Raw genomic sequence first — 15,368 nt, 5'->3', positions numbered from 1 at the left:
CTAAGTCAACAATAAACAGAGAATGTGAGCACTGTGAACAATAGCAATGTATAAACTGTCAAGGTCCACTGAATGCCAATACATTTGAAAAATAACCTATTATAAACTCTCAAGCCGACAAGGTGGAATCAACAATGGAAATGGGCTGATTTAGTAAACCTGGCCAAAAATATTGATATAACAATCTGTCAATTGGGGGCAGCAAGGCATACATCCAGCCAGACCATGAGAGTATAAAGAAACATCTCAGTATGGTAAAATAAAGATGTGTAATCCCACACAGATTGAGGTAGAGGAACCCTGAATTATGCATAGTGAGAAGGCAACCAAGCTGAAGACAATGTAAGAGTTTGACTCCATTAGCATCCATGTTAATGAGCTACAAAGGTGAGGCAACTCAAACAAGGAGCTGGTTCAACATAAGTAATACATCTCAGCAAGTAAAACATCATTGCATATAGGTATGTCTCCTACACATAGTAAACTGAGGGATCAAATGCATAAGTGACCACATACATCACCATTAGAAATACACAACTTGTGTCCCCCCACAAATGCAATCGCTATAAAGCATAGTTAGCTGAGGATTGTTCATCATTAGGATCAATGTGAGGCATAGCACCAACTGATGATCCTAATTCAGACTCGAGGTACCAATCGGCACTTGATAAAGGCAAAGGAGGCAATTCACTACATGTGACCGTTAGCGCATAGCCATCATGTGCAAAATTGGCTTCCTCTACATTGTCAGCAGCAGCAGTTGTGGTGGCAGCAAGACCTTGCTGCTTCTTTTCCTCCTTACTCTTTTTTTGCTTCCAGCAATCCTCAATGATGACATGACCAAGTTTTCAAAAATAGTTGCATCACTTCTCAGATTTATCCCCTTTTGACTCAAAAGAATTTGAATGGACTGGTGCCTTACCCTGAGGTTTAGCATGAGAAGGAGCCCCAAACTTTGCTTTGCTATAGCGGGAGGCAACAAAAGCCTGATTGAAAGCAAGCATATTGTTTTGATTGGAACAAGAGTGCTCTTCCCATAAACAAAAGAGCTACTAACTCATCAAATGCATACAAATCTATATTCCTCTTTGTTTTAGGAGGTGAAAAGTGGTAGAAAATCCTTGATAGGATTTAGGCACGCCATTAAGAATAGAAGAGACAAGAGATATCAGGAATGACCTCATCAATATTTATCATCTGCTCTCTCAGATCCTTGATATGGGTCAAAAATGAATCCATAGAGTCACCTCAATCAAATGCTCGAAGTCAAGCTTTTTTTGGAGATAGGCAACTCAAGATTCATTGTGGATTTAATGCAAAGAGGCGAGGATATCCCATGCACCTTTAGCAAAAGTACATGAATGGATGTGAGGAATGACTTGTCATTTATAAGGAAGAACAATCAAGGCGTGTGCCTAAGCATCTTTAGCATCCCATCTGAGTTGTTCTATTATAGAAGGAACGGGTGTAGGCAGAACAATGCCACTGGAATCAGACTCACTGGTTCCAACATAGTGGCTACACTAGACATGCTAATAGCAAATGCAAGGCCAATAGACCTTAAATGAGCACTATATATATACACCCATAAGTTCTTTGCTACTAGTACATGCCTTATCATGTATGCCCACATGTATGCCCATGGGGGATAGTTGGTGCCATCCAACTTATCATCAATGGACAGCATGCCAAACAAATCACTGGTGTTTCTTGACATCTTACACAGCAAAGGAATGTGCAAATTGAAGTATTATTTGACACATGCAGTATCTCTAATGGAATTAGAGTACCTCAAATGTCTACTCAATGCATGTGCAAACTCACCAATTTAGCAATCTTCAAGTTGGAAGCTGTAGGTGGAATTGGTAGGTGCGAAATCTGATGCAGAATCAACAAGTCAGCAAGTTGGAAGCCGATGTGGTAGCACAGCAAGTCAGAAGCTAATGTGGAATCAGTAGGTCAGTAGGTCAGAAGGTGATGTGGATTCAACAGGTCAAAAGTTGAAGGCAAAATCTGAAGTTAGTACTCAGACATCAACAGAAGTAAATAGCAAAAAATAGCAGAGACTAAAATCCATAGCCAAAGGCTTCTGAACGCTTAAGCTATACACCAGATTCATTGCTTCACAGATTGATGGGGCAAGGAGCTATTGGTTTTGCAACCAAGATCTAACACCAGCTTTGAAAAGTGCAACAGGAGCCAATGCCAATGATAAGAAATGGGTCAAGGCCAATGGCAAGAAGTTGAGGCAAGATGCAAGCGTAGACTTCGATGGCAAGTGCCGACAGTTGAATATGGATGCAGGTTCCAAAATCAAGACATTGAACTTGGCTTTGATACCAATGTTGGATGAGGGAGAAGATACTATGCACACTCACATAGACACACACACACTGATAGTTGAATCAAGCTCGAAGAATGAGAGAGAGACCAAAAGCGAAGTTAGAAAGTACTCAATGATAATGATAAGGAATGAATGGAGTACAAGAGTACAAATAGCCCTAACCCTAGGGCTCATGTGGCTAACACTCAAGAGTGTATTCATACGGTGAAAAAACCCTTGCCCCAACATAAGGTAAAAAGTGCCCATGTGTAGGGTTGTTCACACCAGGGACTTCTATGCTAATAGGAACTACATTGGAGACACGATATCAGGGCCTAAAAATATCTCCAAATAAATATGATCAAACCTAGACCCAAGCGGTCACATTTCCTTGGCCCAACAAACTAAAACCAACATAAAAGAGACCAAAACGTGCAGCAAGGGTTTGAGTCACATGACTCAGCACCAAAAAATTGTTACTTCATCCAATTGGAGGCTCAGGGTGGCTAATGTAAAGTTTTAATGGCTCCCAGTCAACAAAACCAGGGGCACGAATCGAAACAGTGGGAGCCCAGGTAATTGCAGCACAGCAACCAAGAAACTCTTGTCTATACTCCAATCGCGACCCTACGATGGCCCTATTCTCGCACACGCATGGTCCATTAGCATGACATGCATACACCTGTTTAGTTGCATCTACAAACACCAAACACAAAACAGAGGAGCCGTGTCTTCTCAGCTAGGGTTTCATTTTGTTAGCAATGTATTTTTGATTACGTTCTATATTTTCTCTCATGTTTTCATAGTTTTTAATGCCTTGTTGCTTTGGTTTTGCCATGTAAGTCAGCTTAGTTGATGGCAGCACATTGCATGGAGGAGGGTGAGATGCATGTGGGTGCACAAGCATGGAGGAGGGTGAGGCGCATCTGTGCGCACACGAGAAGGCCTCTATTCAGAAGAGGTGAGTTACTATGCTCACAAACGTTCATCCTCCCCAATTCGCCTTTGGGAGGCTAAGAGCAGTTCTCCCCAATCTGAGCATCCCACGCCATCCTGGCTACTCTTTTTTCCCATGTAGCTTCCCTTTGCCTTTTGCATTCCTTTGCCGCAGAGCAAGATTCTCTCGTCTCTTCCTCTCTTTCTCAGTCCTCTTCTCTTCCTTTGCCCTTGCTATTTCATCCTTCCTAGCATTCTTTGCTTTCATGGTTTTTGTGTACTGACTTGATGTGAGAATCAGGCTATTAGTATAATTAACAAATGCCTCCCGTGGAGCTCACTGTACACAAGCCTTTGTTGTTGGTACACGTAGAATATCTAATGTACTTGTGGCATCATCTGTGGCCATAGGCATTGCAGCCCACATGGACTCCCCATTTATGGCAATTGGCTCTTCATTCACCGTTGATGTTAGTGCTTCTATAGCATGCCCTTCTATCTCAATTCCCATGGGAGTGCTTGGTGTGAGGCGGCTCAAGAACACAGGAAAGCCACTATAGCTCGCCGACTCACCACCTTCAGAACACTCACAAGCACAAGGGGCACCACCAGCTTCTCTAGCTGGAAAGGAAATCTCTCTCTCTCTCTCTACCACCCAGAGATATCCAAAGAAAAGGCAGTTTTAACAGCTCACATATTTCATTATCAAAGCCTTTTATCTGGTCAGCAAGGCTAAGCTACTCACATATCATCAAACCCTGTTTGTCCATTTACAAGGGGTGATCCATCACCATATTTTTTATCAAATGACAAGCTTCAATCACTCATCCTCACTCTCTCCTTATATCACACACTCACAGCAAAAACTCACACACACACTGCCCAAGCCTCTCTCAGTCCTCACACCAGAATTCTCAAAACAAGGCAGCCTCAGAACACACAAGTCGGCCTCTCCTTTATGTCTGCAGTGCCTAAGGGAGGGCGTCCACTCTCTGTCGCCAGCTCTTTGACGCAAGCAGCTTCTCTGGCTGTCAAACACGAGTTCTGGTCTCTGCTTCCACACCTGCAGCAGTTCGACCACCTTCTGGCTTTTGACGACCCTCTCTTTTCTGCAAATGACTTTCGGGCTGCGACCACCTCTGGATGACTCTCCCTTTTCTGCAACCACTTTCACTTACACCTTCATTTGCTGCTGCTGGCCGGGAACTTCTCTTCTCTTGTCGACTCGCCTCTTCGCTTCCCTCTTCAACTCGCACTGGCCACCAGCTCTCGGATCTCTCTGCAGCACACGGTGACCTTCTCCTTTTTGCCTACCTCTCCTTTTTGCTAACTGCCGACTCACCTTCGGCTACTCTGGCGACCAAGGCAGCTTTCACACCTCTCTTTCCCACTTCTCAACCTCTGAGCAGGGCAACGAGTCTACTAGCCACCGGCTCCCAGGCTTGCGTAGTCTCACTGCAGGCCACCCTCGCCAGCCTCGTTCACCTCTTTCAAGTCGCCTATAGCGTCTCACGCATCCAAGCCTACGCCGGCCTACACCACAAGGCAGCAGCTCATCTTCACTTCAGGCGTCCCCGCTTCAGCAAGCGACAATCCCCGCTGGCTCTCTGCAGTACCTTCGCCTGCACTCTCAAAACAAGGCGACCCCTCTCTTCGTTGCAGCCCACTCGCAAAGGCGATGACTCCACTTATATTCCCGGCGGCCCTTGCTCATCTACTCCATCGAAGCAGCTACAGTCGCAAGCTCTTTTCCTCTGCTTCTCCCTCGTGAACCTCCCGGGCGCCTTTTTTCCTCTCCCCCTTCGCCTCTGTACCGGCCCCCTTTTTTTTGTCGGTTGGCACCTTCCACCACCTTCTTCACGCCGTCGCCCTTCTAGATATCAAGTTGGCGGCCACCTACGCCTTCCATGTGGCCCCTTAAAACCATGGCCATGTGGATTCTATATATACATATATATATTCTTTTACAAGCTTAAAAATGGCCATACTATAATATTTATAGCCACCATGGTTATATTTTATATCATTCTTTAGCCTCAAAATGATGGCCATACATCCTACATCACCTTGCTTAACTTTGTCATGCAACACCCACAACTTCCAAAACAATGCAAGATCTATCCACTGCCATGATTATCAACATCATCACCTACCATCACAGTCGGTGCTATGCTCCAAACAACCATCTGCACCTACATGCTAAAAATGGAGTGTGCTCCTTGCATCCAAATTCATCTCCAGATCTTTCGCGTCCACTCCGAGAAAAAAACACAACACACCAGTACTGTAAAACCCCTCAACCTGTACATTTGCCAGGGCATTCAGGGCAAAGTTTTATTGCACACCATCCACACCATATGTACACTGACTCAAAACAGCTTTACATAAAAAAACTTGACATACTTTGCCCAACCCCCAGCCTGCTGAATCATTCATGATCAGCAGCAAAAAGTATTTCTAGACTTAAATCCATATCCAAAAACTGCCCTTCATCTAGAATCACATCTTCAGACACTGTATCCTGCACAATTACCATCAGACGTGCATAATACTTCTTCAGCCTGTATCCATTTACCCTGGAAGCATGTAAAGTCCCATCTAAATCTGCCAATTGATAGGTGCCATTTGTAAATCCTTGCATCACCAAAAAAGGTCCTTCCCACTTAATTTGAAACTTTTTATGAAAGGCATTATCGAGTCTGCTATTATAACGCAATACCAGATCATTCTTCATAATTCCTTTGCTTTTAATCTTCTTGTTGAACTTCTCCAGCGTCCTTGCCTGCATATCTTCATAATGCTTCAAAGCATTATCCCTATTCAGCTGTGCTTCTTGTAAATATAACAGTCGTTCTTTAAGGGCATCTTTAGGCTCTTCCAAAAGTTTTTCCAACATTTTAACAGCTGGTATCTCCACCTCAATAGGCAATAAGGCTTCCTTCCCAAAAACAAGATAAAATGGAGTGAAACCCGTACCAGTTTTAATTGCTGTCCTGTATGCCCACAAGGCAGCAGGCAACTCCAGATCCCAATTCTTGCCTTGTTGCTCTGTCACCTTAGATAAAATCTTGATCAACTCACCATTGAAGCGCTCATTCAGGCCATTACACTGTGGATAATAAGGTGTAGTAAAGCTGCGACTGATCTTCATTTTTGTACACAAATAATCCATAAGCTCTGCTCTGAAACCTGGACCCTGATCAGAAAGCAATTCCAATGGCACACCAAATTTACAGCAAATATCCTGATATACAAACTTTGCTACCTCCTTAGCAGTAATTTGTTTCACTGCCTTTGCTTCCGCCCATCTAGAAAGGTAATCAACTGCAGTCAAGATGTAACACTTCCCTCGGCTGGTAATAGGCAATGGTCCCACAGCATCAATTCCCCATTTTTCAAAAACATCATAAGCAAGAATTGTCTTTCTCATCTCAGGCTTTAATATCCGTTTACTGTGAGCTTGGCATTGTTTGCATGACTTGCACCAATGATTAATATCCTTATGTATACTCGGCCATACATAACCTTCCTGCAATACCTTATGCAAGGTAATCTTTGATGCAAAATGTCCACCGCATGCTCCTTCATGATTTTCCTTGAGAATTTTGTAGATTTCTTCCTTCCAAGGTACCCTTCGTATTATCAAATCGATTCCCTTCAAATACAAAGCATCACCAACCATCACATACCTTGTAGCTTTCCTGATGAAACCATATTTTTTTGATCTGTCAATACCATTGGGAATCATCCCGGTTAACAAAAACTTTTCCACATCCTGTAAATTCTCCCTGCCACAATAAAATGATGCATGATCTTTAAGAACAAATACTTCACCAATCATTCCCTGGGCTGCTTCATGAGCCTCCTCATTATGGCCTCGATCCACATGCTTTAGACTCCAAGCTTCAAATTCCTTCAGCAGACCCTTAATCTTGAAACACATTTCCTTGAGTAACATATTCTTTGACTTCCAAACTCCCAATACCTGTTTTACCACCAGCAATGCATCTCCTCGACGAATGCGAATCCTGTGTACACCATGCTTCAAGCATATTTGCAATCCAACTTCCAGAGTCAGATACTCCGCTTCATTGTTGCTATGCGCATCCACTTTAACACCCTTTTTAAAAACAAGGCAACCTTGTGGATCATAAAGCACCAAACCTCCTGAGGTTGCATCATGGCTTTTCCTGTAAGAACCATCAAAATATAATAAGTGTGCATTCACCAACTCAGCCGCATCCTCAACTGGCTTCTTGATGGTTTCCTCCTTTATAAGAAGAGGACTCTCCTTATATGTCAGTAGATCGGCTAAAGTAGCCCTGGTACTCTCTTCCACCAAGAATGAGAAAGTAAATTCCTGCAACTCAATCACCCACTTCATCATTGCCTTAGATAAATTTGTACCATTTATCAACTGAGGCAAAAAAGTGTAGCTTGTCAAAAACACAAAGGGGCGAGGCAACAAGTAGTGGCGGAACCGCCTACGTGCATAAAGTACACTGACCATAACAAGTTCCACCTCTGATAGCAACCTCTCTCTGGCAAGTTTTACTTTGCTAGCACAATAGACTGGTTGCATATAATGTGATTCTTTCCCCTTTTGTAATAGCATAGCTCCAATAGCATCTTCACCTACTGAAAGATTGACATAAAATACCTGTTCCCAACTAGGTGCCTGCATTGTAGGAATAGCTCCCAACACCTCTTTCACTTTCTGGAAAGCCACTTCACACTCCTCCGTCCAATGCAAAGGATCATGCATTGCTGCTTGCTGCAAAGGATATAACAACTGTGAAGATAAAGAGATAAATCGAGCCATATACTTTACCTTTTGCACAAAAGTAGCCAGTTGCCTTGTATTCTTTGGTGTAGGAAGAAGAAGAAGAGACTTGATTTTATCAGGATCTGGATCAATACCATTCTCTGAAATAACATGGCCCAAGAGCTTCACCCTCGGTTGAGCTAAAAAACACTTTTTTGGATTTAATTGACCCACCACACTCATCATAACGCTGAAAAACTATAGCCAGCTTATCACAATGCTCTTGCCTGGAGCTGTATATACAAAAATCATCAATAAAATCCTTCACAAACTTATTCAAAAAAGGAGATAATACCCAATTTGCCCTTCTTTGGTAGTAGGCTGGTCCATTCATTAATCCAAAAGGAAGAACTTTGTAGCAGAAACATCCCCACGGTGTAATGAAAGTTGTCTTGCGCTGATCTTCTTCTGCAATTTTTAACTGAAAATAACCTGAATACCCATCGCAAACACTATACCTTTCATATCCCCAGCTACAGTATCCAAGATCTCATCCAAAAAAGGTAGAGGGTAAGAATCCTTCTTAGTAGCAGCATTCAAAGGCTTGAAATCCACACATATACGCCACCTGCCATCCTTCTTTGGACTCACTACCGTAGGACTTACCCACTCAGCTGTATCCACTGGTATAATGAAACCTGCACTCAACAGCTTATCAACTTCCTCTCTCAGGGCCTGCATTTGTTCTCGTCCCATCCTGCGAAGCTTCTGTCTAACTGTTTTTACACCTTCTTTCAATTCAATCCTCAAGTCTGGCCCTTTTAATCCTCGAATCTCTCTATAAGAAGTGATGAACAATTCTGGAAAATGAGAAAGCATATTAACATATCTAACCTTTTCTCCACTCGAGAGATCCAGACTCAGCATTCCTTCAATCAGCTCCTGCTTCTTCTTCACTTCTATCTTTGGCTGCAGTAATTCCTCGATCACTTCATATGACCCCATAGTATCTTCTCCCTCAGCACCCACTTCATGCACTTCTTTATCTTCATTACTTTGTTGCTCTGATATAAGAAAAGCCACATCTGCCCCTTCTCCACTAGAAGCAGTGGTTGATGAATCCGTCTCTGATTCAGAAGTAGTGGTGGTAGTTTCCTCTTCACTTGAATCCTGTGGCCTCTCCCACACATCATTTAAAGATCTCCTACTATGCATCTCAAAAGATTTTTTATTACCCTGCTTATTATGCAAAGAAATGGTCCCATACCTCCAGTCTTGTACTGCACCCACCACTCGCAACCAGGGTCGTCCAAGAATAATTGGAAAAGCACCCAGACCCGCAGGCATCACATGAAAATCTACAGTAGCTTTGACATTAAAAGCTTCAATTTCCAATTCCTTTATCATACCAAGACATTTTACCTTTTGATGATTAGCCATTCTGATTCGAAACCCAGAAACCCCAGACACCCTCAAGCCTGACTGCTCCACACATGACTGGGTAATCACACAGATTTGAGCTCCTCCATCTATATAGGCCTGACCAAGACTCCTACCTTTACTCCACACCTCCACAATAGGACAAATATCTGGAAGCTCCTCTAAAGATAGTACCTTGACTGACCTCTTCTCTGACTCCTTTTCCATTGGATTCACCAATCTCTTCCATTGTCTTCTCAATTTTGGCACCATCTCCACCAACTGCCCAAAGGTGATGTTTGCCTTCCTGTTCACCAAATCAGATTTCAAATCGCCCATCCCCCAGTGGGAAGTCTGACACCTGGAACCTTCTACGAGGCTTCCGTTTCCTTTTGACTTTCACATCTTCTCCTTCCTGCTGCTTCCCCTTCTTACGGCTGGGTCCAGCCACCCCTTTTCCTTCTCTTTCATCTGTGGTGCGCTTGCCAACAGGCATCACATCCCCTTCCTCTCTCACATGAACATTCTCCAGAGGAACAACATTCATAACCTTTGCCTTCCCCTTCTCCTCAGCTGTAATTCCACTGGGGCCTGCTTGATCCCTGATATCAATACCATAATCATTTGACCTATCAGGTAACTGTGAAGGTAGTGGATACATATCACCACCCATATGCTGAGGCTTATCACAATCTGTACTCAGATGACCAAGCTCACCACAGTTCCAGCATGTAGGGATAAAACGACGGCCCCTACCGCGACCACGTCCATATCCTGCTTGTCCATCTCCCCCCTCATGATTGTGGCCACGGCCTCTACCACGTCCATCACCTGTACTTCCCATTAAATTTAAACTCAAATTCTTCATAAGATCAACCATCTGTTTCATATCCTGCCGCAATCCCTCATCTGAACCTGCAGGAACCATAGGTACTCCTTGACTAGCTTGAGGCACCATCTGTATAGCTTGAGCTTCAGTGGGCTTCATCCTCTCCATCACTGCACTCATGGGTGTAGCCTCCACTCTACGAATCTCCGGTTGTGCTACAACTGGAATCATCCCCATTCGTTGCAGCTTTCAATCTTTTGACTTAGCAATTTCCACCGCATCCTCAAAAGACCTGGGCTTCTTCAATTCCACTTTCCAGCGGATGCTCCTCTTAAGCCCGGCTACAAACTTGTTCTTCTTCATCATATCAGGCGGCACCTGGTCTTCCCCTAAAGCCCTGCATAGAGTTTCCCATAACAAAGAAAATTTCTTCATATAATCATCTAATGATTCAAACTCACCTTGTGTCAGAGCTTGCACCTCATGCCAAACCTTGTCAGGGTCTTCTATCTTCTTGAACCTGTTGCTAAGTGCTGTCTTTAATCCATTTTCAGTCATGTCAAGATGTGGAACAGCAACCCTCAATGACTCCTCATAAGTCCTGTACCAGGTCCTTGCATCCCCTTTCAAACAGATGCTCAGAAGCCGCAACACCTGTACCGACTCATTAATATGGTTGCTTATGCATGCAACCTCCATCCTCTCCAAAAAATCTGCCACATCCTCATTTGGGCTACCATAAAACTCTGGATAAGACATCATCTTAACCCCCAAACTTCACCTCAGATCCCAAGAAAGCACCTTCTCTGAAATTCTCAACCCTAGGACACACACCCTGATAACAGAAGGAAATAACAGTGCAATCCTCAGTGAAATAATGTCTGGAAAGAGCCACTCCTCAGTGGGGGCACCAGAAAGATGTGAGGCGGCTCAAGAACACAGGAAGGCCACTATAGCTCGCCGACTCACCACCTTCAGAACACTCACAAGCACAAGGGGCACCACCAGCTTCTCTAGCTGGAAAGGAAATCTCTCTCTCTCTCTCTCTACCACCCAGAGATATCCAAAGAAAAGGCAGTTTTAACAGCTCACATATTTCATTATCAAAGCCTTTTATCTGGTCAGCAAGGCTAAGCTACTCACATATCATCAAACCCTGTTTGTCCATTTACAAGGGGTGATCCATCACCATATTTTTTATCAAATGACAAGCTTCAATCACTCATCCTCACTCTCTCCTTTATATCACACACTCACAGCAAAAACTCACACACACACTGCCCAAGCCTCTCTCAGTCCTCACACCAGAATTCTCAAAACAAGGCAGCCTCAGAACACACAAGTCGGCCTCTCCTTTATGTCTGCAGTGCCTGAGGGAGGGCGTCCACTCTCTGTCGCCAGCTCTTTGACGCAAGCAGCTTCTCTGGCTGTCAAACACGAGTTCTGGTCTCTGCTTCCACACCTGCAGCGGTTCGACCACCTTCTGGCTTTTGACGACCCTCTCTTTTCTGCAAATGACTTTCGGGCTGCGACCACCTCTGGATGACTCTCCCTTTTCTGCAACCACTTTCACTTACACCTTCATTTGCTGCTGCTGGCCGGGAACTTCTCTTCTCTTGTCAACTCGCCTCTTCACTTCCCTCTTCAACTCGCACTGGCCACCAGCTCTCGGCTCTCTCTGCAGCACACGGTGACCTTCTCCTTTTTGCCTACCTCTCCTTTTTGCTAACTGCCGACTCACCTTTGGCTACTCTGGCGACCAAGGCGGCTTTCACACCTCTCTTTCCCACTTCTCAACCTCTGAGCAGGGCGACGAGTCTACTAGCCACCGGCTCCCAGGCTTGCGTAGTCTCACTGCAGGCCACCCTCGCCAGCCTCGTTCACCTCTTTCAAGTCACCTGTAGCGTCTCACGCATCCGAGCCTACGCCGGCCTACACCACAAGGCAGCAGCTCATCTTCACTTCAGGCATCCCCGCTTCAGCAAGCGACGATCACCGCTGGCTCTCTGCAGTACCTTCGCCTGCACTCTCAAAACAAGGCGACCCCGCTCTTCGTTGCAGCCCACTCGCAAAGGCGATGACTCCACTTATATTCCCGGCGGCCCTTGCTCATCTACTCCATCGAAGCAGCTACAGTCGCAAGCTCTTTTCCTCTGCTTCTCCCTCGTGAACCTCCCGGGCGCCTTTTTTCCTCTCCCCCTTCGCCTCTGTACCGGCCCCCTTTTTTCTGTCGGTTGGCACCTTCCACCACCTTCTTCACGCCGTCGCCCTTCTAGATATCAAGTTGGCGGCCACCTACGCCTTCCATGTGGCCCCTTAAAACCATGGCCATGTGGATTCTATATATACATATATATATTCTTTTACAAGCTTAAAAATGGCCATACTATAATATTTATAGCCACCATGGTTATATTTTATATCATTCTTTAGCCTCAAAATGATGGCCATACATCCTACATCACCTTGCTTAACTTTGTCATGCAACACCCACAACTTCCAAAACAATGCAAGATCTATCCACTGCCATGATTATCAACATCATCACCTACCATCACAGTCGGTGCTATGCTCCAAACAACCATCTGCACCTACATGCTAAAAATGGAGTGTGCTCCTTGCATCCAAATTCATCTCCAGATCTTTCGCGTCCACTCCGGGAAAAAAACACAACACACCAGTACTGTAAAACCCCTCAACCTGTACATTTGCTAGGGCATTCAGGGCAAAGTTTTATTGCACACCATCCACACCATATGTACACTGACTCAAAACAGCTTTACAGAAAAAAACCTGACACTTGGCACTTGAGAGAAGTCATCTTCGAGGCTGTCTGCCAATGGATGCACAATGTTAAGGTGATTGCAAATTGCACCATTAAACTGCACCGCTTGCGAGTTGAGAGGTCGTATCCCTGTGGCACTGAAACCAACTCTAATGTTCTCCTCGATGCATGACAACTTGAAAGCCTTCGCTGCTATTGAAGCCAAGTCATTCTTGCTTGCTTGGGTACTCTTGGTCCTATGTTGACATCTTGCCCTTTCTTTGTGGAAATGTGTCTTCAATGACTTCAAGACTGTAACAACTAGATGTTGTAGCTTATGGGGTGTATGAGCTGGCAAAGTTAATATGTCAACCTCGGCTACTGATACATGACTTCCATGGCCATCCAAGATGAGTAAGTGCCTATTTGCAAAGCCTATAGTGCCTTCAATAACATCATGAAAATGATCAAGCCATGCATGAAATAACTGACCAGTCATCCATGCCTTCTTCTGCATGGCCATCACAGCACCTTCTTCACAATCTTGCATGTAGTTTCCCCCAAGTCTTTGACCCTTGAATATATAGTATCCTGGGATGGACTGACCCTTTGTATTGACACGACATAGAACTATCATCCATTCTTGGGATTCGGTTGTCAATCCATAAACTACCTTGGATCCTTTACTTGCCAAGACCCTCATGCCCTTATCCCTTGATCCTTGAAATCCAGTTTCATCTGCATTCCAAATGTTGATTGGGGGATAATGATGATCTTCTTATATCTCATACAAGCTTGCCACAATTTCAGGTTGAAAATTGACTACCCTAGAATGTTCTAAGGGCTCACTCACTAGGAAGACAAGCTCGAGGTGCCTTTTATGAAACCCATCCCACCAGCTCTTCCCTGGTATGCCTTTGGTGAATAGTGTGTGCCTAGTTTGGCAAAGTTTTGCCACTTTTAGCTTGACATCTATCACTAACAGTCCTTGACCTACATTAGCTTTTTTGAAGCGCCATTCAAGTAGAGCATCCTCCTCCTCTGCAGTCAGCATTGTGGGTGGGCCTTTCTTTTTCTTGCAAGTTCTACCTACTTCCCAGTTGCTTATGGCTATTGTATTCATTCCAAATTGCAAGAAGGAACACTTCCTTAAGGATAGTCCAGCTTAATGTGCTGCAAGGGCTTTGGCCAAGTCTTCCCCCCACTGTTTGCTCCTCTTTTGGGGCCTTGGTTGTTTAGATGGAGGCTTTGTTGTTGCTTGTTGAGGTGTTGATTAGTTGGTACCAGCTCTTGATGGTAATGTAGGAGAGGGTGGGGCCAATGCTTGGCAGTGCTGTACTGGATTGAATCTGCCTTTTGACTACCTAGATGATTTAGTTGCTTTCTTTGTCATCCTAATCATGCATACATCAATGGACTACTATTAACATTGTAAGGTCATTTGATTTATAAGATACATATAAAACATAAACAATGAAGTATATTTAACATTAATACATCACCTGAGGTGTATGCTTGCTTGCTCTACTAATATTGTTGCAGGAGATTCTCGTATTGCTTCACTGAGAACTTGCTTTTTGGAGGTGGAACATTCTCATCCTGTGAAGGTGCACGATGTTTAGCGCACAGCTGCAGTTCTGAAGAAGCCATCTTAGGGGTTGTATAGCAAGGGAGGCTTTGTATGAGATTGGGGGTGGAGAAAATCATGGTTTGTTTTCATTGGAAAGTGGAGTTGTGGCAGGAGAGGCTTTTGCTTTAGGGCCTTACACAAGAAGGTAGGTCTTACATGCACTCCCCCACAACAGCACACACAATCTCCATTCTTATGAAGTAGTACATTTGCATAGAGAATGTCAGAAATCTTTGGGTGTCTCTTAGATAGACATCTTTTGCACTCACAGGGGGGCTTGGTGTAGGACATTAATCTAAAGTGGGGATATAGGGAAAGCTATTCTCTGCAAACAATAGAGGGAATCCTAAATAGTAAGTTGTATTGGAAATTGCATACTCTAAATTTGATGGTAGAAAGTATGTAAGTGTGCTTGCACCATTGATTTTTGTAAATCCAACTTCTGTAATTCGATTGGTTTCCTGAAGCATGTTTGGACTGTCGTTATTAAATGAGAGAATATTTGAAGTATCAGAATGGTTGTTGTGTGTGTGTGGGGTAAGTAGGGTGGTTAAGGAGGTTGAATGCTAACAACTTGGCACATGTATTTTGTTGCAGGTGGGATCGGAAGATATGCAGGGGTGGCTCCAGTCGTGAAGTGTGTGCAGCCCAATCATTTTTCTATTTATAGATTTATGTGTAAATATGGAACAGCTAATTTGG

General features: G+C 44.1%; 1 protein-coding gene across 1 annotated transcript; it reads right to left on the bottom strand.

The window, feature by feature from the left end:
* Positions 1-13,040: 13,040 nt before the first annotated feature.
* LOC147627150 (uncharacterized) lies at positions 13,041-15,123 on the bottom strand. The gene has a single exon (XM_086816063.1). It carries the CDS (start codon positions 13,737-13,739, stop codon positions 13,041-13,043), a length of 699 nt encoding a protein of 232 aa, XP_086672189.1. The 5' UTR covers positions 13,740-15,123.
* Between the last annotated feature and the right edge of the window lie 245 nt (positions 15,124-15,368).

Source organism: Cibotium barometz, chromosome 21, assembly GCF_041138505.1.
Source record: "Cibotium barometz isolate CiBa-2024 chromosome 21, ASM4113850v1, whole genome shotgun sequence".
NCBI classification, from domain to species: domain Eukaryota; kingdom Viridiplantae; phylum Streptophyta; class Polypodiopsida; order Cyatheales; family Cibotiaceae; genus Cibotium; species Cibotium barometz.
The sequence above is the reverse complement of the archived record's forward strand: the minus strand, read 5'-3'. Positions and strand labels throughout refer to the sequence as shown.